The 27,254-nt window shown below is 45.4% G+C and overlaps 1 protein-coding gene across 7 annotated transcripts in view; it reads right to left on the reverse strand.

The window, feature by feature from the left end:
- Positions 1-1,486: 1,486 nt before the first annotated feature.
- Positions 1,487-27,254, reverse strand: part of ADGRG1 (adhesion G protein-coupled receptor G1) — a 39,127-nt gene continuing 13,359 nt past the window's right edge. For all 7 annotated transcript variants that reach the window (XM_081872440.1, XM_081872435.1, XM_081872438.1 and 4 more), the window contains 13 exons: positions 18,807-19,004; positions 17,163-17,615; positions 15,463-15,601; positions 13,387-13,534; positions 12,708-12,851; positions 10,513-10,638; positions 9,451-9,496; positions 8,643-8,746; positions 8,423-8,541; positions 7,498-7,766; positions 5,967-6,075; positions 4,758-5,017; positions 1,487-3,088 (listed from right to left, as the gene is read on the reverse strand). In XM_081872440.1, the coding sequence (XP_081728566.1) occupies positions 2,970-3,088; positions 4,758-5,017; positions 5,967-6,075; positions 7,498-7,766; positions 8,423-8,541; positions 8,643-8,746; positions 9,451-9,496; positions 10,513-10,638; positions 12,708-12,851; positions 13,387-13,534; positions 15,463-15,601; positions 17,163-17,615; positions 18,807-18,846 (2,076 nt within the window). In that variant the 5' untranslated portion in view covers positions 18,847-19,004 and the 3' untranslated portion in view covers positions 1,487-2,969. The remainder of the gene's footprint in view (positions 3,089-4,757; positions 5,018-5,966; positions 6,076-7,497; positions 7,767-8,422; positions 8,542-8,642; positions 8,747-9,450; positions 9,497-10,512; positions 10,639-12,707; positions 12,852-13,386; positions 13,535-15,462; positions 15,602-17,162; positions 17,616-18,806; positions 19,005-27,254) is intronic.

The raw sequence follows: 27,254 nt of genomic DNA on the forward strand, positions 1-27,254 counted from the left end.
TGCAAAGTGCAGTTTCACAAAAGGGGGGAGGGTGAGACTAGTGCATGGGGGCGCAGAATAGAAAAGTAGCTCCAGAAATGGGGTGGGAAGATCTAGTGGGTCAATCTGTGAGGAAAATGGCTGGGGGCTGGCAGGTGGTGCCAGCTGGGGCACAGCCCCTAGTTATAAATGGGCCAATAACTATAATTTTTGTATGTTAAAAAACAAAACTGTCCAGCAGGGCAGCTGTATGAGTTTTGCCCCAAGACTCCTCTTGGGTTTGCTATGTGCTTACATTTTTGTGGCATAAATTTGGTTGTAGACTCTGGTTTGCTCCTACAAGTCTAATTTTCCAACAGCATATAAATAATGGTCTAGTTCAACTGTTTCATGCTGGAGTCTTCCTTACCAATGCATTCAATTCTATTTTCTTAGTACAGTAATAATAATAATTATTTATTATTTATACCCTGCCCATCTGACTGGGTTTCCCCAGCCACTCTGGGTGGCTCCCAACAGAATATTAAAAACACGATAAAAGATCAAACACTAAAAACTTCCCTAAACAGGGCTGCTTTCAGATGTTTTCTAAAAGTCAGATAGTAGTTTATTTCCTTGACATCAACAGAGAAGGCCCTCTGCCTGGTTCCCTGTAACCACACTTCTTGCATGGAGGCAACCAGCAGAAGACCCTCAGAGGAAGACCTTAGAATGATGGGGATGGAGACATTTCTTCAGGTATATTGGCCCGAGACCATTTAGGGCTTTAAAGGCCAGCACCAACACTTTGAATTGTGCTCAGAAATGTACTGAGACTTAGTTGAGAAGCTGTTCTCTCCCAATGAAGCTGTGAAAATGTATGGCCCACTTTTATAGAAAAGCCTATTGGGCTACTACATTATATTCTGGTAAACGCAGCCTTCTCTAATCTGGTGCCTTCCAGCTGTTCTGGACTACAACTCCCATCAGCCCCTCGTTGGGGCTGATGGGAGTTGTAGTTCAAAACAACTGGAGGGCACCTGGTTGGGGAAGGCTGGGAGAAAGCACAAATGAAGGGTGCCCCCCTCCTAATATATTGTGTGATGTTGGTACTAAAAACAAGTGTGATCATTCTGGAGTCCTGTGACGTAAGTTGATGCCTGCTTTCCCCACCTCTCCTCCTTTATCCTGCCAAATGGCACGGAACGACGATTATTTTTGGTCAGTACTCTCTGATCCCGAAGAAAATGGCTTTATTGTTCTCTGAATTGTGCCCAGAAGGGAACAGGAAGCCTGCAAGCTGGTGAGAGAGTGCTGCTGGGACTTGCTCTGGGTGGGGCACAGCCAGTAAGGGAATGGCGGGGGGGGGGTGTGTGGCGTGTTGCTGGGCTAGTTCTGCAGCAGCTGGTGTTTTCAAAGAGCAGCCCCCAGGGAGGAATGCATCGGAGGGACCCCACCCTTGAAAGAGTTACTTGATCCAGGTGAAGTCAAGCAAAGCATCTGCTGCAAAGGATTTCTAACAAATGCATTTTGAATTACAAAAAGAGTTTTATCAGCTTTCCACACTATAGTTTAAAAAAAGAGAGAGAAAGAGCTATTGCAGCTATTGTTTCAGGATGAAAATACCTGTATGGTTGGATACACCACAGGGCTGTTGTTCTTATACACACAGAAAGGACTGTTCGGGGTCTGTCCACACCTTGGCAGAATGTGGATTTTGCAGCCCTTCTGATCCATTTAATTCCGCCTTGTCCATGCAACATTCTCCTTCAGCTCCTTTTGTCCCACACTTTCTCCTCCATAACTCTAGACTTTCTCTATGCTCAGGAAAATCCGAAGAGAGTCAGCCCACTCAGGAGTCCTGTGGCCTTCTTGCACTTGTTTTTCCAAAGTGGTGGTTTTCACTCCTTCCAGTTTTCCACGCCTCCTGCTAGGTCCTTTGATCCTATTTGCAAGTCTGGCAGTGAGCTTGGCCACTTCTGCTTTGTTAGTGAGTGTTAAAAATAAAATCCTTTGAAACAACGCTTTTTCTGCAAATTTTATAGTATTGTTATGAGTTCGGAGGTACCAGACCCCTCTAACGCCTGGATCCAGCATGTGTTAAAATATATGCCAGGCTAGTTTCTAGATTAGGCTTCCAGATTAAGAGACTAAAACTCTGTGCGAGACAACAAACAGGCAGGGCTCCTTCTTCAACTTGCAGATAGTGAGACGGACAAATGCCAGAGTCTGGAGTAGAGTTTGGGGGCTGTGATGTAAACTAGAAGAGGGGCAGAGAGCAATGTTTGATGTCTTTTTGAATCCAAGATCCTTTTGGGATGTTAATGCTGTGAGCACTTCCATCATGGGCTCAGATTGTATAGATGTGTGTAAATAAACCATATATCACAAAGACACCACAGTCTCCGCTGTGGCCCATTGTAAAGGAAACACGAATCCTGGGTTAAGTGCCTGGAACCTAGCACTGCTCAGAGATTGGGGTGGCGTGCAACAGAATAATTTCTAACTTGTTTCCATTGTATTTCTGCAGGGTGTTTTTTTATCCATGCTCTCAATACCTATCCAAATTTTTTTGCCATCACATACCCCAACATGCCTCATAACCGATGGCAGAGCAGGAGAGCGGTCCTTTTTTGTTAGGGAAAGGAGTCACAAAAAGAGTTCCCCTTTAAAAAAATTACATAAATATATACAGAAAGAAATACTGCATTTAAACATTTGTGGACGTGGTTTCCTCTTTGCAACAGTTCCCTCGCATGTGTTCAACAGGTATGAGCGCTTTCCACGGAGACGGAGGTTAGAGGTGAGGATACCCCTGATAAATAGGGGAGAGACAGGCATGGAGGGTTCCAGGTTTTAAAATAGCCTGTACACCAATCACTCAGCTATGAGCAGTGCAAGGACAAAGTGATTCCTGAAAGTCTGGATTTCCGAAGCAGGTAGGGAAGAGGCCTTCGGTTCCACAGGAGGCAAGGCAGGACATCCAAGCAGAATTTGACCCCCTCACTGGGTCATATGCTGGTGCTGCTTGGCTGTAGCTTGATGCTGCTGGAATTTGTGCTGTAGAAGTAGGAGGAAGACCTGCGGGACTGGAGGGTTTTTGCCAAGTACCAAAGGAAGATGAGGAACCCTGTGGGGAGAGAAGGAGGAGAGGGAAACGTGAAAGGAGGAGTTGGAGAGCATGGCAAGACTTGTCCTCCTGTGTGCACCTCCCCTGTGGCAGTGTCAGGGAAGAGCACAGCTCAGCAACAGAGCCCACACTCTGCATGCAAAAGCAGCAGTGGGTGATGTTCCTAGAGACTGCTGCGTGAGAGGCAGGGAGGCCAACAAGGGGTGGAGACAACTGGTTACAAGAGTGCAGACAAGTTAGGGGAACACTAAGGCTAGAAACATAGAATGATAAAGTTGGGAGGGACCCCAAGGGTCATCTAGCCCAACCCCCTGCAATGCAGGAATTACAACTTCAGCAACACCCAACCTCTGCTTAAAAACCTCAAAGGAAGGATCGTCCACCACCTTCCAAGGGAGCCCCATGCACCACAATGGACCAGTCGCCAGAGGGCAAAAGGTCCCAGGTGTAAGGTCCAGGTAGGGCTGAGAAAGACTCTGTGTTGGAGAGTCCCCAAGAGCCACTGCCAGTCAGTGTGGAGCAGAGGTGGCTAAAGGACCGCTTTGCATGCAAAATGTCCCAGGTTCAATCGCTGATGGCATCTTCAGGTAGGGCTGAGAATGTCCCTGCCTGAAAACCTGGGCAGCCTCTGCCAGTCAGTGCTGATGATGCTGTGGTAGTTGGAGCAATGCTCTAGGGCTCAGAATGAGGCAGCTTCCTCTGCTCCTACTAATGTGAACCCTAACATGGAGTGTAGAGGGGACTTTAAGAAGCCCTCTGCTTCCAAGGTGGAGTTGCTTTGGATTGTGTTCTCTCTCTCTCTCTCTCTCCCTCTCTCTCTCCTGTGGTCAAACACGATCCCACAGAAATGAAGGGGACTTTTTTTCTTTTTTGCAGTACAAGCTGCAAGCACGAAGGTCCCAATCTGCATCAGTACTGTAGCAAGGGAGAAAAAGGGCTAAAAACCCCAAACCTCCATGTTAGGATCTGTCTCCCTGCCCCATGTCAAAAAACAAAACAAAACCCACAACCCTATTGACTAATGTCACATGTAGTTTGGCCCATGGGCTGATTCTGAAGATGCTGCCCTGGTAATCAATAAACTGCAAGCCGAAGAATGTGGTTTCAATGGCAGCCAGGGCCGGATTTAGGTTTGATGAGGCCCTAAGCTACTGAAGGTAATGGGGCCCTTTATATGTCCAGCTGTCCTTTATCAACAACAAATTGTCGCTGTTTTTTGTGGTGAATGCATGCTATATGGACCTAATAGATATCTAAAGCCATTTGCACATAACAAAATATGTATTTTATCAAAGTAATTGTTGAACTGAAATACAATTAAGAAGTAGTATATTGTAAAATTGTTTTTTTGGGGGGCGGCCAAGAGAGTGGGGCCCTAAGCTATCGCTTGTTTAGCTTATATGTAAATCCGGCACTGATGACGGCTGGTTCACCTTTGGGACTGGTAGGGCAATAGGTGAGGAGGTCAACAGTAGGTGGCGCTAGAGCCAACGACAAGCAGAGCCACCCCTTGGACTAGTTGTAAAGAAGGCGGCAGCCAGGTAGAGACTAAGGTTGGTGGGGCAGTGCCCTGTTCACCCTAATAGACCAAATTCTAGTGGAGAGAAGAAACGGTGACAAAATGGCAACCCAAATAAATGAAGGGAGGAAACAGCTGCCACCCACTGACCTTGGAGTGAGTTGATGATGGTGAAAAGGTACACGGACACCAGCTTGAAGGTCCCAGAGGTGAAGGAGAAGAAGGCCAGCCCCCAAGGGATGCCCAGCACACAGCTGAGCCCCAGGAGCATCATGGCATATCCCCACTGACATCGCAGCTTGAGGATCGCTTGCACCATTGCGCCCAGCATGATGGTGTTGAAGAAGAGCACCAGGCTTAGAAAGCCCAGATTCAGGAAGTTGTTGATCTCTTTTTTGGTGATCCAGCAGCTGGAAAAGAAGAGGGAGGGATCAGGCATTAGGGGTGTGGCATTAGGGGTTTTTATGTTCATAAGGACATAAAAAGACCCCTGTTGGATCAGGCCAATGGCCCATGTGCTCCAGCATCCTGACCTCACAGTAGCTGACCAGAAGAATCAAGTTCAGACAAACAAGCTTAGGAACTTTAGAAGGTTCTTTCCCCCTTCTTCTGAGAACAGAAATGACTGAAATAGGGGCACCCATGCTTGCATTTTGGAAGGTTGCTAATCAAAAATTTGAGTGAGGTGTGTTTGTCAGAACATTTTGGGGACCAGACTGTAGCACTCTGGAGACATCTGTTTGGGTGACGGACACAACAAAAGGATGTCCTTTTGTCAATCCTTTGAGGGACTTTCAAAGTTCATTGAACATCTCAGGGCAGAAGAAAGCCCATTTTACACCCTCTCCACCCACCCAGTGCTGCCACTGGGAAGAGAGCTGCAGGCAGCCCAACTACCTGACACCCCTTAGGGACAAAGCTGTCTGGTGCTTGCTGGAACCTTGCTGGTGTGGAACGTGTATGGAGCAGGATCATGGACAGCAGGAGTAGGAAAACCACCTGGGGCCAGATCAAATGGTGGCCAACCCTCCATGGGCCACATCTGATAGGTGGATCCCACCCCGGGCCCAAGCAGAACCAAATTTAAATGGGCTGAATGCACGTCGTGCTTGCAGAGGAACCATCAGGAGAAGTGAATGCAGGGGTTGGAAATGTGGAGAAATAGGGTGGCAGAAAGAGAGAGAGAAAGAGAGAGAGAGAGAGAGAGAGAGAGAGAGAGAGACCACTCCTGTCTCTGCCCTGCCCACTACCAGGAAAAGGCTTCTATACTTCTAAGTTTATGGCTAAACTGTGAATGCAGCTACCTGAATCAACTTGGCTGTGAGAGGACATGCACCCCCCCCAAAAAAAGCCACTTACATTGTTGCATTGGTATATTCCCCAGAGGATTCATACACTTTAATGGGGAAATGTCCGTAATGCGACTGGTTGATCACGTAGATCAGCAGAACAATGAATAGGGGAAGACCTGCAAGGCAGAGGACAATATGCATTAATGTTTATACCCCACTTCCTTGGATGGTCCTTGGCACCTGCATCCTCCCCCTGCCTCCCCATGCACACATGCATTTTACTTCTAAGTATTTGCAAGTCACGTACAAAAATCTCCAAAGCAGGCATGAACTATGCTAGATAAAAATTTCAAACCAGTAAAAAAGCAAAAAAAGGAACACAACCACAAGCAGCAGAATGAAATCGCTCTGAACAGCAGACAGGAAAATGAGTGGATCCAAAATGAGGATGGATTCTGCCCTCCTGTTGGACCCAAGGGGTTCTGAAGGGGACCAAATGTTCTTTTTGTGAGTGGTCGACAGGACCAGAGTTGGAAAGACAGAATGCCCTCCCTTGTCCCACAACTCAGAAACGTATCTTGGGGTGGAGCAAGGAAAAGGGGCAGCAGCTGCTCCCCAAGCTTGAGAAGAGGTATGAGAAGCCTCAGTCTTCTCGGGGGCCAAATGTTGCCCTTTAAGCCTCGCTTAACTGGCCCTCAGGACTCTACCCAAGCCACACCCTTCCTGAGTGGCTTGGCCTGGCTGGGATGTGTCCTTCAACTCTGCTAGACTGAATGGAGGAAAGGGAGGGCTGTGCGTGGAAGCCAGCAGATTGCAGAAAGGCAAGATGCACATTTCTGGGTCTCCCCACTTTTGCCCCCAGCCCCATCTGCCACTGACATGGGTTCCCTGGGAAGTTCCCTGGAAGGGTTTTCTGGGGCTGAAAATGGCTCCCCATCCCTGCTCTATGAGGTCACTCCCACCCCACGTTCAGGCACTATACCTGAATTTATTTATTTTTTACCATAGATAAAAGTTTCCAGTTCAAAGCAGAGGGAGAGGATACCACTTCTGAATATTCCCCTATGTAAAAAAAAGAAGAAGAAGAGCTACTTCCTGTCAATTGACCTAAGAAGAGTCCTGCTGGATTAGGCCAATAGCTGCATCAGGTCCCAGGTTCAATACAGAAAGGCATCCCCAGGTAGAGATATGGAGGACCCTGAGTGATATTCAACTTTAGTCCTGCTCAGAATAGACTCACTGAAGTTAAGGACCAGCATTACCTTCAGCTCATTAATTTCAGTGGGTTTACTCTGGGTAGGACTCAGCAGAATACCCTGGAGACCCAAACCCAGTCAGCATAGACAATGCTGAGCCAAATGGACCAGCTGTTTGACTTGGCATAAAGTAGACTCCTTTTGTGATAGAGGCCAGATTTGAACTGGGGGCTTCCCAGCAATCTGGCCACAATCTGAGCCACTCCACTGCATCAGATGCTTTCTTTCCGCATATGGGTCTTCTTCTCTTGCAGCCCAGCTTCCTAATGGACCTAGTCACAAACTTCTTTGGCTATGTCCACAAGAGACCTGCACCACTCCCAGCGACCCCTGGCCACTCACCCCAGCCCACCAGGCAAAGCTTAAGAAGCATGTGCTTGATGTTGGAATTGAAGACTCTGATCACAAGGAGGTACAGGCTGTAGCCCTCGATACCCATCCAGGTCAGGCAGGCCAGCACCCCGAAATGCAGAAACATGGCGCCAGATTTGCAAGCTACGTCACCACCAGTAGGGGCCAGAGGCACTGCGATGAGGAAGCTCATGTCGAGGAGGAAGATGGCCCAGAGGAGGTTCATGTGAACGTAGACAATGTTGTCCCCTTGCTTTCTCCTGGGGAGGAGAGAGAGTGTGATATTTCTTTCCCAATTGTGTGTGGGATCCCCACCCAAAGTTTCAGTCAAACCATACACTAAGTCTCCCAGGATATGGCTTCAATCAATGTTTTGATACTCTTTCTCAATACAAGCCACACATGTTTGTCACATGCACACCTGGCTCCAGCAGTTCATAGGCTTTTTTCCATGGTGTTCCCCTCCACAGATGCAGCTGCTGGTGGCCAGAATAAGACTGCCATAAGCTAGGTATTCCCAAGGAAAGACCTACTTGCCTTTTCCTGGGATACACCTCTTCCATGCTTCTATTTTGGTGGCTTGAGATCAATGTAGTAAAAAACACAACCGAGCTCACTAGTGAGACAATGGCCTGGCTCGCACATAACACAAAGCCATGGTTCCTTGAACTATGGGGCTGTTGGGAGTTGCAGTGCAAAACATCTGGAGGGCACCATGTTGTGGAAGCCTGTTCTGACTTTTCACCTTCACTGCATCTCTCCTTCATCCTCTGTTGATTATTCTTGCCCCTCCCCCTCAGTCCATGATTCCCTTTTGGATCTCCTTCTAGGATCCAGCAGGTCTTCCTCCTGGGCTGTCTCCCCAATCCCCCAGGACTTCTGCCCTATTTGGAGCAAAATTTTTTATCTGCCTTACTTTGTGCAGAGGAAGAAGAAGATGGTGAAGAACGATGCCACGGCCGAAACAATACACCCAATGTAAGTGATCAAGGTCAGGTAGACCTGGTGGCTGCGGTCGATTTCTGGGGAGGACACCTGAAGGTGGAAGGAGATGGTTTAAAAAGGGTAGAGAATGGGGGGCGGGGTAGGAAAACCTTTGCACAGGTCTACCTGGCATGGGAGCCACCAGTACTCACCATTAGTACAGCAAAAAAGGTGAGATGGTCACAGCGGCAGATGGTTCGGTCCGCTCCTAGTTCTGCTTCACAGCCAGATGAATTCCATTTGCCTGGGTGGCCAGCTAGGGGCGAAAAGGAGAAGCATCACTGCAGGCAGGTGCCCCCATGTAAAGGAAGTGAGCAAGGCCATACATTGCAAGGGGTTGAGCTAGAGGACCCTTTGGGTCGTTTACAACTCTACAGTTCTATGGTTCTACAACATATACAGTGTAGGAGAGGTCTGTTGGGTTCTACTAATCCAGACAGAAAGTTCTCTGCACCTGTAAGATTCAGTCAGCCTTTACTAGGGACCGAGGGTTTTGTGGGCAGGACTGCTGTCCTGTGGAATTCGTGTCAGTGGAGGCTTCTTAGGAATCGTCCCTGCCTGCTCCTAGATGTCTCCCAAAAAGTTTTTTTTTATTCAGGCAGGCCTCTGAAACTTGAACTGCTTTTGTCCCAACCTGTTTCCAACCAAGAGGTACGTCCAGAACTGTGACTCATGCAGAATCCAGACAGTGATAATTTATACATGCTGCCAAGGTACATCATTTCAGGTGGAAAAAGGGCCCCTCCAATTTTTAACACAGAGAAAAGTCTGCTTCAGCTCTCAGAAATTTGGAAAGCTCTGGTCCAAACAGTCCATCCTTAATGTGGGCTACTGCAGGGAGAGGGTGTGATTTGCACACCTGGTTTCACATGCTCTCAAGGAGCAACCAAATACAGGGAATGTGGGAGGAGGGCTCAGGGGAATTCCTTCTCACCCACTCCAGCTACTGTAGGAACTTACCTTCAGAGCCAGTGTCCCAGAACACACACTGGGGAGTCACGTTCGACTGAAAGAACAAATATCAGAGGGTGAATTTAACACAGGTGATTTAATTTAAAAGCCAAAAACAGGGAAACATGGCTGTTCAGTGAGATGTCCCTACAGCTTCCTCACAACTACACATTCTCTTAAATATACTTCCACCCAGTGAAGCAGAGATAGAAAGACAGGAGCAATATACATGGGGGAAACAGGCAGTAAGAGCATCTGCTTTGCATGCAGAAAGTCTTAGTTTCAGTCCCCCATGGGAAGTTTTTAATGTTTGATATTTTATCATGTTTTTATTGTTGGGAGCTGCCCAGAGCGGCTGGGGAAACCCAGCCAGATGGGCAGGGTAGAAATAATATAATATCATCATCATCATCATTATCATCATCTCCAGGTAGGGTTGGGAGACTCCTGCCTGAAAACATAGACAGCTGCTGCCAGTCAGTGTAGGAAACACTGAGCTAAATAGATCAATGATCTAACTCAGTATAAGGCAGCCCCCTATGTTCCTAGTGATAGCAACCTCAGTTCTGTGTGCAACCTTATGGAAGCACATGGCAAAATCTGCACATGAGGGAGGAATTGGCAGGTTACAGAAGTGCAGAAGGTTTTTACAGAATCAAAGAGTTGGAAGGGACCAATCTAGTCCAACTCCCTACATTGCAGGAAGCATAGTTTTTGCAAGAGTGCAAGAAATGTTTAGAGTGGGGAGTAAAAATAGCTCTGTGAGGACTGGGCATGCTCAGTGGGCACAGAATCCTGACTGTAGAGAGGAGATTGGAAATAGGGGTTCGGTTCCAAGAACAAGCATCCATAGAATAATTTCAGCACAGGAAGTTGTGTCTTGGTGGTGTTTTTCTCTTTGAAAAAGTGACCAGGCCAAGATTTTCAGAAGGTTCCACATGCAATGCTAAAACTTGAGTTGTAAATTCATACTGGAAAACAGCCCAGCTTTAGGGAGAATTTAGCCACATCAGAAGGGACACCAGCAGATGCCGTGATCTTCTGAGTGGAATGAAGGTTTTCAGGGCCTACCGGAAGACTGTTGTGCCAGAAAGTGAGTGCCACCCGCTCCTCTCTGAGCAGGCCATGGACTGAAGTGTTCCAGATGGAGAGGCCAATCACTTTCCCACCCAGGATCTGGTCAGAAGAACTTTGGTCCTGCAGGAAATAAAGATCAGAGCATTTGAGACCACCCGTCACCTCATTTTTACAGCCCATTTGTGTAGTTGTGCATACGAAGATATTCCAAAGTCCACCTGCATGTCTCTCCTCTTGGGGCAGTATTGCTTCATGAAACCTGGTTCTGCCCAACCTTCCCTCCATGCGGACCTGATCCTGCCTGTACACAGTCACTACCATCACATGCAGAATTTGAGTCTCTTTCTCCCAACAGCAGCAGAACCCAAGAACTTCATGCCACGGCCTGAGCTTGTTGGAATGCAGCTGATGTTTCTGCAAGTGTGGAATTTATCCCTGGCTTGGAAGACGTTTCAGTTGATGCCCTAAAGGAGGAAGCTAATTTGCTCAGTTTTCAGTTAAGTGATGCTTTATTGGCAGGACCAGTCTGTTCCCTTCTAGTCTGGAGCTTCCTGTGCTCCATATTTCATCCAGGAGCATACAAGCTAGACCCAAAGAAATCAGCTGGGGATGGGGCCTAGAGACTTCAAGGCAAGCAGGACATGTTTCTGGATACAGCTCCTGGCTAGCAAGGAGAATCCCAAATTGGACAACATGCTATTAGTTCAGTGCAGTGCAACAGTAAAAAAAAAAAGAATAGAAAGCAACAAAGTGGCTGTGAACTTGTCCCTGATAGCTTGCAGGTTTGTGTGGTCTTGCTAAGCCATAGACTGGCTTACTGTGTTGCGCAAATCAGGTCACAGAAACCTTATATGCAACATATTTAGCCCTATCAACTATTAGGCAACAGATTTTCAGCCTACTGTTCAAAAAAGAGAAACTGTCTGGAAAATGTCTCTACTGTATTCCCCCTAGGGGGATTATACAGTGAATACTATAATACCTGGTGAAAAAAATCGCTCTCTGCCTCTCCCTGGCCACAAGTGCATAAACAGCCATTTAAAAATACTCCAGAATATCCTTCCCTCTCAACATATTATTATTATCTGTTATTATTTATTAAATTTGTTAGTCATTTTATCAAGCCCAAGACAACCCAGAGCGACTTACAACCAACCAAGCAGAACAAAAGCCCCACATAGATAAGCATGGGCATCATGCAGAATCTCAAAGCAGCAACTGCTTTCCTTGTCGCACCAGCAGATAATTTGCAATAGTAATCTGGAGGACCAGGATGAGATATAAGAGAACAAGAAGGGGATGAAATTTCATTGTGTTCCACGCCACTCCCATCTCTGAGCAGTGAGAGACTCCTGGGGTTCCAGGCACTTACCCAGTTTTGGTTTCCTTTGAGTGAGGGTTGGTTGAGATTTGTAGTGCCTTTAGGATATATGAAGTGCTTTTTTTCCCTAGAAAAATAGGTGCCGGTACTCACCATGAAGTTGTTACAGTAATGGCCACACTTTTTAACAACAAAAAGAGAGGTGCCAGTACTGTGTACCCTTGAATACCCTCTGAAAAAAAGCACTGGATATATGGTTTATTTACACATTTATACTACCTGAGCCTAAGATGGAAGCGTATTTACATCCTAACAGAATTTGCTTCTCCCTTCGTTACTGCCTTGGATTCAAGCACAAATCAATCATGGGTCTGTGTCCAGCTCCTCAGCCTGCTTTCTTGCTGCTCAGCTCTCGCACAACTACCCTGGTTTCTAAGTACCAGGCAGCTGAGGGGAAAGGCCCACCCATTTGCCCTTTGGCATAAGGTGACTTCATCTGTTGTGCTAATCATGGTGCTTAAGCAGTCAGCTACGGCCATTGTCTTACAGTTGCCTAGAGAAAGGGGCTGGTTGGGCAGGCTTGTTCCCATACTGTCTACCCTCACAGAAACCAAAGAATTGGAAGGCATTCAGGGCGTCACACAAACTGAGTCCCCCCACCCCAAAAAGAAACCCTATAGTTTAAAGATGCCACCATCTAGTTCACGAAAGACCTCAATAAGTTGGGCAGGGATTGTTTTGCCAAATGGTGCTGAAGCATCTGGTGCTCTTGCTGCAGAAACTCATCCCTGAAGGAGCTTCACATCTCTGTGCCTGATAGGTGAGTTTCCTTGGAGAATGTACCCGCAGCCTCTCTGCACATCCTTACCTGAAAGAGGGTGGAGCTTGAAACCACCAGCAGCACTGCCCTTGGTGTAGCAGGCCTGCGCCCAAGTTTGGGTTTTGCAAGGACGACTTTGTCCAGGGCCGCTTTAGGCAGCATCACTTCAAAGCCATGAGCCTCTTTGTCCTCCTGCAAAAAGAAAATAAAATGCTTTGTAGAAGAGGAAAAGGGGGTGGTCCAGTTCCATTTGGGTTTCTCTCAGCTTCTCATTTTCTCAGCTTTAAGTTCTGTTCTCCACCTTCCAATTTGCAATTTTAAAAAATAATAATGAAAACTAATCAGAATTTTAGTGCTAATTTATCCCGATGTACACGTTTGTATGCATTTTTGCTTAATGTGAACTTATTGCAAAGCAATTTCCGCAATATGTTGGCATGTGCTATTTTCACTAAGATAGACATTTTTATGAACACTTTGCCCTGGTATATGCACTTTTGTACACATTGCTTGGCAAAAATGGGAAAAGTGTGGGCTGTGAAGGATGGCTTCATTTCGGTTTTCATGCTGCGTCAGAAAATGTGAATGAGGTAAGTTTGGTGTTAACTGCAAACTGAACTGAATTTCTTCCCTACAGAGAAGGAAACTTCTTGCAATGGGGAGGTAAGGATGGAGCAATAATTTGTACGGCAGGTAATTTAAAATGGCCCTTTCTCCCTTTACTCACCTCCAGCTTGGGTCCAAAAGTTATATTCTGATGACTCAAGGACTGGAAATTCCAGACGCTTGCATGTAGCAGTGCTCCCTTCCCAAAAGTCTTGTTCTTCCCTTGGAATTCTGCTTCTCCCAACTCTGACTCCAAACTCTGGAGCAACCTGTCGGGAAAAGGTTAACTGAGTATGGCTGGAGATACCAGGGTCCACACAGCTACTTCCTGGGTAACTATATGTGCCAAGGAAAACAGCTGATACAACTTGGTCATTTATTAGCCTTCAAGTCTGTTTGGTATTGTGGACTTTTGCTTTTAGAGTTGAAAACAAATTTGCTCCCGAGAAGCCTTGTCAAAGGCTGATGTCAAATAATCACAGGCTATTTTTCTGAATGTTTGCATTTTGATTAATATTCAGCTAATATTTGGTGTCAGTGAATTAAAGCTGGTAAGATGTGGTTTCGACATTTGCATAATGGCATGCAACACTGTTTCAGAATTGACTGTACCCGACTGGCGGCATGGAACTGTATTGAGTCACTGATGTTTCATAGTTGGCAAGCCACAATATTCAGAGTATCTGGACATAGTCAAGATCTGCGTATGCAGAAGGTCCCCAGGTTCAGTCTTTGGCTCCTTTAGATAGGTGAAAAACCCATACAGGAAACCCAGCCATCACCAAGCTGGTCAGGGATGATGAGGGCTGTAGTCCCAAACATTTGGACAGTGCCAGATTAGTGAAGGTGAACATAAACATAAGCAATATTGAACAAGATGACGCAGCAGTAGAGAGCAGGCTGCCTATGCAATGCTGGCACATTTCCAATATTTACAGGTGCTACTTTGAGGTCTGGTTGTAATATTGCTACATCACACCTGTTGCTCACTGAGCCTGCAGGTGCAGGGAGCCCATGCCAGATCAGACCCTGCCAGGGAGTAGGGGACTGTAACCCTTTTCCATACTGCACAAATCACAGTCTGGGGCCTTGCGCTTGCTATGCGTATCAGATGAAAAGCTCCAAGGTAAAGCTGTGCTTCCAGTGTAAACAGTGGGTGAGGGGCATCTGATGAAGATCATGGGGAGGGTGGGACACAGCTACAGTGACCTGCTGGGAAAGTGTGCTGAGCTGGGGAATGGGATTCACTCAGAGTGGATCTCTGCATTCGGTGGCAAACACACAAATTGGAATCCAGTCTTCACCAATTCTCCCTGAAAAGCAGCTGGGCATAAGGAGAAGAGGGACCATTCCTGAAGAGGAGCAGCAGGTGGAGATTGCTTATCCTTTCCCTGCACCTGGAATTCCCAGGTGTACATGTTCTATGTTGGGCATGGGGAGGGAGCCACAGTGAGCAACAGGAGTGACAGGTGGTGATTTCCTGTCCAGGTCAGTTTTGGTTGCCTTAGTTCAGAGTTTGGTGTGTTAGTCCCCATTTGTGCATCAATCCAATATTTATTATTTTTTGAAAAAATACATTATTTTTTGAAAGTATTGGAACTGCATTTTTCTACATGTGCATTTGTGTAGGCATTTTAACCTAAAAATACACATTTTGTGAATTTTCAGAAATGAGCATTGGTATCACAACATTTGGAGATGTGCAAAAGCTAAGGAGAATGGCACTTTGCTCTGTGTGAATCAGGGTCTGCTTGCTTAAAAATGCAGACAATACAAAGCCTCCTCAAGTGTGGGAAGAGTGACACAGACACACACGTACACTTCCTGTGGCTTGTACACATTGTTCCCCCACCACCCCCACTTTGCCACAGAGAAGCCGTAGTGGGGATTCACAGAGTCACACAGAATTTTTTTATAGTTGCACCTGACAGGAGTAGATGATAACAGGTTTCTAGACTGTTGCATTTCCCAGGGACTGAGCTGTGAAGTTTATTGCTGGGTTGACATTGCGAATAATCTGACACTGTTGTTTTATATTATTTTGTAATTTATGGTTATTGTGTGGTGTATGTATGTTACGTTGTTTATTATGCTGGGACACTGTAAACTGCCCTGGAGGAGGACAAAGGATGGCATACAGATTTATTAAATAAATAGTTCACCAGCAGAGAATGTTGACTGGCTCATGAATACTTACTCAAATGGGTTTGGCCGAAGGCCGTTCCTGCCACTCTTGCCAAGCTTCCCACCTTTTTCCAGAGTCTTCAGCTTTTCTTCTACGCTCCTAACTTTTCCTTCCATATCGCATACTCGAACAGGCGTCTTTCCTTGATCACCTTTCCCATAATCAAACACAAAAAGGAAGCAAAAAAGGAACAGCCTCATTAGGGACTACATTCCAGGCTACAGGACTCCTTACTCACACTGTGAAAGCAGCAGAAAAGGCACAGATTCTGCATCCAGATAAACTCAGGTTTAGTTTTTTAAAAAGAAGGTCCCAGCTTTCATATGTAAACATATGTCCAGAAACATAACCTGAGCCTCACAAACTCTCAGGAGCTGGCAAAGGGGTCCAGGAAGGTTTCCAGTGGTCAAGGGAGGCAGGGCCTCAATGTCCTGCACAGCTCTCTGTCCACAGAATAAATTATCCATACTTTAGCTGGATTTCTCTGGATAATTGGGAATGGTTATTTTCTTTGGGGAAAGGGCATGCTGATTTTCTTTTTGCAGTGCATATAGCCCTGGTTATAGTAGCTCATTAGACAGCTTTGATCATTGTGTGTCTTAAGACAAACCTCCGCCGCCACTTCTCCTTGGTTAACAAACTCATCATTTTGTCGTATTTGGTTTGCCTTCTTCCCCTTCCACTTCCTGCCATAGGACTGCTCGATGCACGTCCCTGCACATGCACCCCCACCTCTTTCTTCCTCTCTCCCCCCTCTAGGTGCATACATCAGTCCACCACCTGCCCTCAGCGTTCGCTCCACGCACAGGCCTGGTATACCCAGAGGAGAAGCCACTGGACCATGAGATGATAGAGGGAAGGGGGGAGGAATTTGAATTAGGAGAAATGAGTACTTCCACCTATGATTCCCCATACAAGAGCTTTCAGGTCTCCATGCCCTCCTGCTCTCCAGACATGGATGGGCTAGCTTATAGCCAAGGCTTTGGCAAAGCGAGGAATTGGTGACCAGGTGGCTCTATGAAATATGGCTATATAACCCAGATTGCTTATTGGTGGGTTCCTCTAGATGGCTGGTTTATTCAGCATTCACCCCAATTTGATTGTACAAAGCTTATGTGACAGTGAGACTATATCTGGTCTTCACTGAGCATTCTCCCTCCCATCAGATGTCAAAGAGATAAACAACTACCTGACCTTCAGAAGACATCTTATGGTAGCCCTGTTCAGGGAAGTTTTTAATGTATGAAATATTAGTGTATTTTTGGTCTTTGTGGAATTATTATTATTATTATTATTATTTGTTCATAATGCAGTTATACGACAATGAGCATTCATCCTGAATTCATCCCAATTTGCTTGTAAGACTGTTTAGAAGTTTCCCAGTTAATCACCCCTTCATTCCTCACTTTTCAATGAATTACTTTCCAAACAACAAAAAAATTGTTGTTGTTTTTTTAAGTGGCTTGTTACACTAGGGATAATCCACTTTAAATGTGCAAACCCGAAGTTCCAATACTTGGAATCCCTCCCAGAAAATATTGACAGTCTGGAGACACCAAGAAATTTTCAGCTGCACATCAGCTTGTGGCCCACTGTGCTCTGGGCTGCAAAGTTGGTTTTCTGGGGTGGGGGTGCTGCCATGCAAGAATGGGCCTGGGCCTGCTGGACCTTTGGGTTCCACAATTACATCTTCTAAAAAGAAGCAAGCTTACCTGTAAAGTAGAAATGATATGCAGACATGTCCGGAAGGGATGTGTTGTGGACACCGCTATTAAAGGCATAGGAGACCCTATAAAGCACATTTGGGCCATATTGAGAAGAATTTTCAGTTGTAATGGGACAGTACAAGGTATATGCCTGGCTAGTCAGGCTGAAATTCGTTTGGGACTTCCCATAGGTGATCTTCAAAAGTCTGTCATGCCGAAACCAGTGCAAACAGATGCGATAAGGCCCCAATTGTTGTGGCAGAGGACACTCCTTGGATCCTGTAAAACGTCCACACTGAATTTCTGGAGTGAAAGGTGCCCTTAGGATCAGTTTCTCTGCACTGTTTATAATGCTGATGCCATCGCTCTGGATTTCATAGCTGATATTGCTTTTCTTTGTTTGATTCCTGGTTGCACAAAACTGGAAGTCTCCTTCATCGCTGCTGATCCCACAAATACCTGCATCACAGACACCCCCGAAACAACACAAGGCATTGTATCAGGACATGAGAGAAACACCCAGAAGTATTTGCACTGACTGTATTATTAAAACAGAAGTCTTAGGTTATATAGGAACGTGGAAGGGATTAGGGCTGGACAATATATCAATACATCATCCAAAACCAGTTTGAAGTCCGTATCATGATATCAGTTTCATAATTTTTGACCTGGTAGCTTATCATGAATCATGATGTGTGTGTATGCTATGCAAAAATTACAATGTGGGAAAGACTGTGAGGCCAGTCAATGCGTCTACATCCTTATTCCAGACATCATGATATATCGGTATATTGTGATGTTTAGCCAGTGACATATGACGATGCTGAAAGCCAGATATCGACCAGCCCTACAAGGGATTCTTAGGGCTCATCCACAGTTAGCTTCTCCCCAGCACTTTCTAGGTATAGGTCCATGATTTAAAGCCCCAAGTCCAAGTGATTTGTTGTTGCTCCACAAAAGCCACTCTTTGATGCTGAATTGGAACAAACGGCAATTCGGGTTTTCTGTGGAATGCTGTTTGCTCAGATTCATCAGTAAAGAGTGGGTTTTTATGGGGAAAGCGCCAGGGGTGGGGTGGGGGACACTTGGACATGGCACTTTAAAGCACAGAACTGTGCCTAGAAACACAGCAGGAAAAAGAAGTCTGGATGAGCCCTCAGCTACACAGTTACATCAACCAGCAGCACTCTGGAGAGGACTTTCTGCATTAGCAATTTAGGGTACTTCTGGATGACCTGTTTATCGAGCCTTCATCCTGATTTCTTTGTACCAAGTTTGTGGGGAGGTTAGAAAATGTCAGATATTTTTTTCAGCATTCCTTCTGATTTTTTTATTAAAGCAGAGGTTGTATGATGTTGCATTAAGCACTTTCCAGTGCATTTCCTGATCACAAAAAACCACACCTGATTTGGTGGAGGGAGCAAGTTTGTTGCACCAGAGTCCCATATCTATTTTTAACTGACACAACCTGAATTTGCTGGGATGCGATTGAACCCCCCCCCACCTCCAAAATAGCAGCATTGGAAGAAGCCTCAGAATCCTAGGAGGAACCCTGACACAAGGTGGTAAATGCAGGGAACCATTTTACTGTGAAGACAGGGGTGAGGCCTGATTGTTCCATGAATAGTGGTAACAAGATGTGTGTATTACCTTGGGACTGGAAGAGGAGAGGCAACAAGAAGAACAGCATTCTGAGCGATTCTGAAGAGATTATTCCACAGTCAAGGTCTTACAACGACAGAGGGTTCCCCTCAAGCTTCTCCATGCGGCCCCATGAACACTCTTGTCTTCCTCAGCCCAGCTGGAAGTGCCAGCAATTGTGGCAGTTAAAAACTCATTGCCCCGAGTCTGCAAAGGGAAGGGAACATTGTAAAGAGTTCTGGGTTCTGGAATTACCTACACCCTTTTAAAATGATGCTCTTGGTAGCTTCATTGGCACAATATGCAGTTAAGTGCTTTCATCCCCACCGACATTGGGTGCTTAACCTTTCCATGGAAGCAGGGGTGTGTGGCACTATAATATAGATGCGTGTTTAACGCATGCAGAGGGTTAATTTTATGAATTGACCCTGAAATCCTAAACATGTCACCACAGAAATGAGATCCACTGAGTTCCACAGGGCTTTTCCTGAGGTACACCAACTTTCCTCTCACTGAACTTCAACACAACTTTGCTTCTGAGGAGGCATATAAAGAATTAGGCTGTCAGTCTAGTTTAGCCTTCCCCAACCCAGTTCCCTCCAGTTGTTTTGGACTACAACTCCCATCAGCCTCAGCTAGCACAGCTGTGCTGGGTGGGGGTTACTGGGAGCTGTAGTTCAAAACATCTGGAAATCACCAGGTTGGAAATTCTGGCACAGTCCCATACTGCTCCCAGGGGCTCCCTTCAGTTCATAGGGCTGGAGGCTCCTCAACTCTGCTCCATCAGGGTAGTCCTCATGCTAAGAACCTCAGGTTGAGGGATCCATCCAAGAGGTGAGTTTTTCCCTTCCAAAAACACACTTCAGCTTCTTTCATAACATGTCAACCATGCCCAGTCTTGGAATAACTTGGAACCAGGAGCCCACGTTTCAACTCCCCACCCACTGTCAAAGGGCATCCTTCCATTAGCCCCACCAGACACCAGCAGTAAGTTTACGGAAGCTGTAGGCAGCTTTTACAAATAAATAGAAATCTGTCTGGTTCCAGTCTGAGTCAACCATACAGACTGTGCATGGAATGACAACATCAGTGCAATGGGAACAAGATTTGTACACTGTTCCTTGGGGCTGCCTCCCCCTCCCATTCTGGCCCCACAATCTCCACCCTGACGCCGTTTGCAATGCAGACAGGTGTGATCAAAGACTCTACGGCTTCCTGGGGTGCAAATATACAGCAGTGGTTAACATGCTGAGAGTTAAGATGGACAGATCTGTCAAACCAGCTTTTGTGCAGTTGCTTATGTTTCCAACCTCAAATTCAGCTCTCTACATTTCTGCAGCAGTTTGTGCTTTTTAAAGCCCTTAACAGCCTTGGCCTGGTATACCTGAAGAAGTGTCACCACCCTCATCATTCATCATTCACTGAGGTCCAGCGCCGAGGGCCTTCTGCGAAAAGTGAGGTTACAGGAAACCAGGCAGAGGGCCTTCTCGGTAGTGGCACCCGCCCTGTGGAACGCCCTCCCAACAGATGTCAATGAAATAAACAACTACCTGACTTTTAGAAAACATTTGAAGGCAGCTCTGTTTAGGGAAGTTTTTAATGTTTGATGTATTTATCGTGTTTTTAATATTCTATTGGGAGCCGCCCAGAGTGGTTGGGGAAACCCAGCCAGATGGGTGGGGAATAAATATGTTGTTGTTGTTATAAAAAATAAGTCTTCACAAAAGTTTGTCAGCGTCTTACATCACATTTCTCCTAAAATTGATTTTTATATACAGTTTTGCCTAATATAATGCATCAATACATGCATTCTCGTACACACTTTTGGCTGGAGGCCTGCGCCACAAAATTCAAAGAAGTGCAAATATGAAACATTGCAGTGTTTTGGTTTCTGAATTGTTTCAGGAAGTGCAAATTAGGTAGATTCACATTAAAATGCAAATCCAAACCAAATCCACCCCCATCTGAGATTAAGATTCAGCTCCTTGCTGGCAAGCTTCCAGTTTCCTGTGGGAATCAACCAACGGGGATGTGCAGGTCTGGGAAATGTTATGTAACCAACGGTTGAGCCATCCCAAGGTTTACAGATTATGTCACAGAAGATAACTAAAGCAAAAATGTGTACCCAGTTTGATGGGAAACGTGATGTTTCAATTTGACACTTGGGGAAAACACACATTCCCTGAAATAAACAAACAACTGCATTCAGTAGTACTAGACTTGGTCAATACTAGATTTCCAGCACAGGTTTGGAACAGTGCGGACGAATGTTTGCATGAGGTGTGTGATGTCCTCTGTTCTCTAACCTTCCATTTCACCCAGTCTTTGGCCACCCTGGTGCTAGCATGGGAATTTAAATTGGTGCAAGAGTTTGGATCCACTCGATTCTTTCTATTTATTCACCACATATTTTAGATGTGTGACCATCTCACACTGTGTCCGTGCATCAAGAAGTACGTCACGTGCAAATATGCTCACTAAGGAGTTGATGAAACCATTCCATAAGGATTATTCTGCATGTAATTGTCAACAACCGGGAGAAAAGCTTTCATAATTTCTTGACAGATATTCAGAAGAAGGATGCTTTAGAGATGGAGGATGAAGCCACAAGAATCCCTCTCTGTATTATCTGTGTCTGCTGGACTGCAACAGCTTTGCTTTCTTGAGATCCCTGGTAGGGAATCATAGAATTATGGAGTTGAAAATGTCCCCCAAGGGCCATTAAGTCCAACCCCCTGCACATCGTAAAGCAATCTGGCTGGATTGCTTTCTCATTCATTAAGGCCAAGATAACTTCGTCAGAATAATAAACTCCTTGCAATACTGACTTGATGAGAAACAGGGGCATTGTTCAATAAAGCTACCTTCAAAATGGTGTTTGTGGGCAAAACTAAAAGCAGATCATACATAACATTGTTTCACAAGGTGATAGAGCCTGTATAGAAATTGGCTAGATGTTAGTAATGAATGCAGCCTATTGCTTGCTTTCCCTACCCCAGTATCAGAATGAAACTTCACATTTTTCATAAATTTCAGAAGACATTCTCACTTTGATTGGCACATAAAAATAGAGTATTTGTGGGTGTGGGAAATTTTCTTGCTGCTGCAATGTTGGCAACAGGAATTTCCCAAGCCTCTACTGCCATCAATGAATGCAAATCATTTGATATGAAAGCATGTCAGTGAAACTTTAGACATTAGCGACTCAGAATGCACCATCACTTTTTTGCTAAGCAAAACTTGGTCTTTTAACTGTTCACTCATGCAACATATCAGAAGCTCATTGTATATCTTCTAATCATCCTGGAGCACTGTTCCCACCCAGATGTAGTTCATTTGTGGAACCAGTGGAGGTGCAATGCTGGCACCTTGCCAAGCGCATAAGCAAACTGGGAGTCAGTTGTGGAGATGTGCTCTCCCTCCCTCCCCCGTCCTGTCCCCAAAGTGAACCCAGCTCCCTTTGCAAGATTAATCTCATGTCACACGTGCACCAATGGAAACCATGGTTAATGCAAACCCATATCACTTGCCAGCTTCTTGGTTGGGCTCTTCACTTTCTCTGATCAAGACTAAAATAGAAGTTTCCTCAACTTGCCAATTATTAGGTGTGCACGTGGCTTTCTAAAAAGTCAACAGCACTTTCTTCTCTACTTAAGACATTAAGAACCCAACAACCCCAAATACACCTCCGTTTTGGAACGTTTCGGCTCCCAAACACTGATAACCCGGAAGTAAATGCTCTGATTTTTGAACATTTTTTTGAAACCGAACGTACGATGCAGCTTCTGCTTGAGTGCAGGAAGCTCCTGCAACCAATTGGAAGCCGAACCTCGGTTGTCGAACATTTTGGAAGCCGAACAGGCTTCCGGAACAGATTATGTTTGACAACCAAGGTTTGACTGTAGCGGGATTTCACAGTCTCATCCCTGCCTCCCTCGGTACTGCATCCTGTCTATCCTGATGTCTGCTTAAGCATCAGTTTGTAAGCACAGGCCCCTCAATTCCTCACAGAGCCATAAATAGCAAACTTGTGTGGATCACCAGCTTGGACCCAACTGTCTGCTTCCCTTCGCTCCTCTTTAGAGGTTTTTGGGTTCATCTTTGATTTCTATCCACTTATGCAACTGTGTTATTCCACTAACCTCAGAGTCTGTTGACCTCTCTTTCTTCCTCACTCAAAACTTCAGACTGTAGCACCTGTGTGGCAGAGACCCTGCCCTTTCGATTATGTTTCACTCTAGAAACACTGTGCCATAAATAAGAAATAAAGATACTGAGCATACGTTGACAAAATTATGTATGGAAAGATTAGCCAACAGGAACGACTTATTTTAACAAGTGGGGATCCATTCAAGTTTATAGGATTCCACAAGCAAGAAGTCAGGTGCCCTCACTTCTTGCTGCTGTTGGGAAACCCCTCGCTTAACTGTCAGAACTCACATGCCCTCTCTTCATGCTGTTGTTTGGAAATCCTTCTTCTCACTTGCAAGTGCTGCCCTGTCAAAAAGGTGCCCACAAATGGGTTGCAGGCGATAACACTTCAGTCACAAGGCTGGTTTCCCCATTTCCCCCACTACTTTCCCACGGCTTTCTAGAGCACTGCTAAATCACATGGGCTCACTTGCCATTTGAATTTGGGGCACATGCTAAATGCCCCATGATGGATCACAAAAATCAAAGGCTGGAAGGAAGAAGGGTGCTGAGGAAGAACAGGAGTTCCCTCTCAGGGCTTTCCAGCAATGTAATGATCTCAAGAGTCAGATTTCAACAAGTGAAAACCACATCAAAAAGAAGCTGGGGTTTCCCCATCAGCACTAAAGAGGGGGCAAACAAATTAGACAAATGGGGTGGAAAAGGCTGTGCAGCTTTCACCCCGACTAAAAACTATTTTGGTTTAGGCAAGCACACCTAGAGATATGTAAAGTTGGCATATATTTTCATGTATTATTTTATAATGAATATTTTTAAACTTTTGATTTTATTTGGTGCTGGCCTTTAAAGCCCTAAACGGCCTCGGCCCAGTATACCTGAAGGAGCGTCTCCACCCCCATCGTTCAGCCCAGACACTGAGGTTCTCCTCCAAGGGTCTTCTGCTGGTTCCCTCACTGTGAGAAGTGAAGTTACAGAGAACCAGGTGGAGAGCCTTCTTGGTAGTGGCGCCCTCCTTGTGGAATGCCCTCTCATCAGATGTCAAGGAAAGAAACAACTATCTGACTTTTAGAAGACATCTGAAGGCAGCCCTGTTGAGGGAAGTTTTTAAGGCTTGATGTTTTTATTATGTTTTTAGATATGCTGTAAGTCGCCCAGAGTGGCGGGTATAAATAATAAAATTATATTATATCATCATCATCACTGATATTTCTTGGGGGGAGATTAACTTGTCATTAACTTTTATTGATAATTTTAATGTATATTTCATTTTATGTAAACTGCTTAGAGGTTTTTCACCATTCAGTCGTACACAAATTCTGTTTAATTAGTTAACTAATTAACTGAGCGTAACAAAATAATATAAATAAAAATCAAGAAGAATTAACCAAAACTGCGACAATTTAATTCAGGGGACCCTGTAGGCACATCTGTGGCATTAAGCACTGAGTGATGATTTAAAACAACCAGGCATAATTGCTACATACATTACTACATGTGCCGCCCCCCCCCCCAATAATTGCTCAAAATGCACATACAAGAAGGCCACTTAAGTGATCCCTCACAGTTGCAGGATGTGTGCCAATACTGCAAGCACATGAGGAGGGCTGGATGCCTGCCCCCACTGCTGCTCTCCTTACAAGTGATTCTCTTCTCCTATCTCAGGAGAAGAGATCTTGTTATCAGCTGGCGATAACTCCAGAGGAGAATGTTTACGAACTTCTTGTTCTAAGGTAAGTCCTGGAATTGCAAACTCTGGACACAGAATTTTGGCATGTACCCCTTGACAGCTATCTCAGTCCTTTTTCCTGTAAGTGACCTGAAATAGAAACCAAGGGAGCACGGCTGAAGAAACAGGCCAAAAAAACAATGTTCTTCTGGACCAGGGATGGGAAACCTATGGTCCTCCTGATGCTCCTGGACCACAACCTCCATCATCGCTAACCACTGGCCATGCTGGCTGGGGCAGGTGAGAGTTGGGAGCCCCAGAATGCTTGGAGAACCACAGGTTTCCCACCCCTGGTGTAGACAGCATTGAGTCAGATGGACCAAAAGACTGACTAAGCATAAATCAGATTTCTTACGTTCAAGTGGGGCAACTACTCCTAGCTAGGACTAAAGAGAAGGTCTTCTCTCAGAGCTTCCTGAAGAGAGTAAGGTTTGAATTCTAGCATAGGAGCCAACTACCAGGGGCCATGGGGACTTTGGCCCCCGCAATAAAATATCTGAGGGGGCTCGGCCCCCACAAAGTTGATCGGCATTCCCATTCAAATGGTGTGTGCCCTGGAAGGAGAGGTCAAAGTTAGAAACAGAATTGCTAGAACCCAATACTAAGAATTTGTCTAGAATGTATAATTTGCTGCTAAAATGGAACACACAGGATGAAACGGTTAAATCAGCTATGATTAAGTGGGCACAAGATGTTGGTCATGATATTATGTTTGCTGACTGGGAGCAGTTATGGACCACAGGTATTAAATTTACGGCATGTAGTGCCTTGAAAGAGAATATAATGAAAATGATCTATAGGTGGTACATGACCCCAGTCAAGCTTGCAAAGATATATCATTTGCCCAATAACAATTGCTGGAAGTGTAATGAATGCGAAGGAACTTTTTATCATCTTTGGTGGACCTGCCCGAAGATTAAGGCCTACTGGGAAATGATCTATAATGAAATTAAGAAAATCCTTAAGTGGACATTTATAAAGAAACCAGAGGCTTTTCTCTTGGGCATGGTGGGCCAAACGATTCCAAAGAAAGATAGAACATTTTTTATGTATGCAACAACAGCAGCAAGAATTCTTTTGGCGAAGTATTGGAAGACTAAAGAAGTACCTACTCTGGAAGAATGGCAGACCAAGGTGACTGAATTCATGGGACTGGCAGAGATGACCGGCAGAATCCGTGACCAGAAGAGAGAGACAGTGGAAGAAGACTGGAAAAAATACAAAATCTATCTTAAAAATTGTTGCAAAATTTCAGAATGTTAAGATGTCAAGGGATTGGATATAAAGAATTACAGCTGTAAAAATTGAAATTTGGGGGGGGGGAAGCTTTAAAGAGAATTAAATATAAAGAGGGATGAAGGATTGCTAAAAAATTTTTAAAATAAGGATGCAGTGAAGGGGAGGTTTGGGGAAGTCGTGTTATGTTTGTCTGTTTTTTGTTTATGTTGTAAAATTAATAAAAATTATTAAAAAAACAAAAAAAAAACAAAAAACAAATGGTGTGTGCCCTGTATCATGTAATCAATTATGCAGGGCGAGGCTTACCCGGGTCCCCACAATATTTCATTCAAGTTGGCACCGCTGAACTCTAGTGAATCTCCATGGGAAGGAAGAGCTTCATGCAAGAAATGGCATCAGCAGCTTGAGTGCTTCTGCCAATGTAGCAGTGACTCTCCCCAGGAGTCAGCATGCAGGACTGCATTACTCAGCTTTCAGAAGAAGAAGTAGTAGAAAGCCACAGCTCTGTGGAACAAAGCACCCCTCTCTTGCAGACAGGCCAATGCTCTGTACAACTCTGGAGGAAGCAGCTTCTTCTGCTCCTATTTACACCCCAGCAAGGTAAAATCGGTGGCTGAGAGCAAGCCACATGACCACAACACCGGCAGTAGTGATACTGGCCCTGCACCAAGTTCAGCAGAGATGAGGATCCTGAGGCCCTCCAGAAAGCCTACGAACTCCTGTCATCCCTGATCACTGGTCATGCAGGCTGCTGGGAGTCCAGCAACACCAGGAAGGCCACCGGTTGCCCATCCCATGATGTTTCAGAAGTCGGCATAGTCCTTTCCAGAAGAACAACTGAGGGTCTACTTCAATGGAAGGTGGAATGTATGAGCAATGAGAGAAAATGGTTAAGAATCTGGGGAGACACCCAAAAGCTCAAGCCCCAGAAGAGCTGGAAAATAATCTCTTGGGCGGTGCATCCTACAGTAGTTCAGGTGGTGTGCGGAGTACCCAGTTTTACTTCTCCTTCAACATGGTGAAAAAGAGAAGCAGATTGGGGTGGATGACGCTCATTAGTGCAGGTAAGTGAAGTTCTGGCTAAGGCCTTGGTCAAGCTTCTCTTCTCCCCCACCCTCTGCCTTTGCCTGTCTCCAACCAGCCTTGCATTCACTCTGCTTGCACCTACCTAGCTGAGCTCATGGTGCAAAGACTCAGTGTTAATCCCTTCTGCATCCCTGGCCTTCCAAATAAGGCCCAAGCCAGCAACTCCTGTTGAAACTGGAGCAAACAGCTCCTCCTCACCCAGCAGAAAAGCATAAATTCAGAGACAGAAATGTCAAATGAAGAGAGAAAAGAGG

Source organism: Podarcis erhardii (genome assembly GCF_964252035.2).
Source record: "Podarcis erhardii genome assembly, chromosome: 7".
NCBI lineage: Eukaryota > Metazoa > Chordata > Lepidosauria > Squamata > Lacertidae > Podarcis > Podarcis erhardii.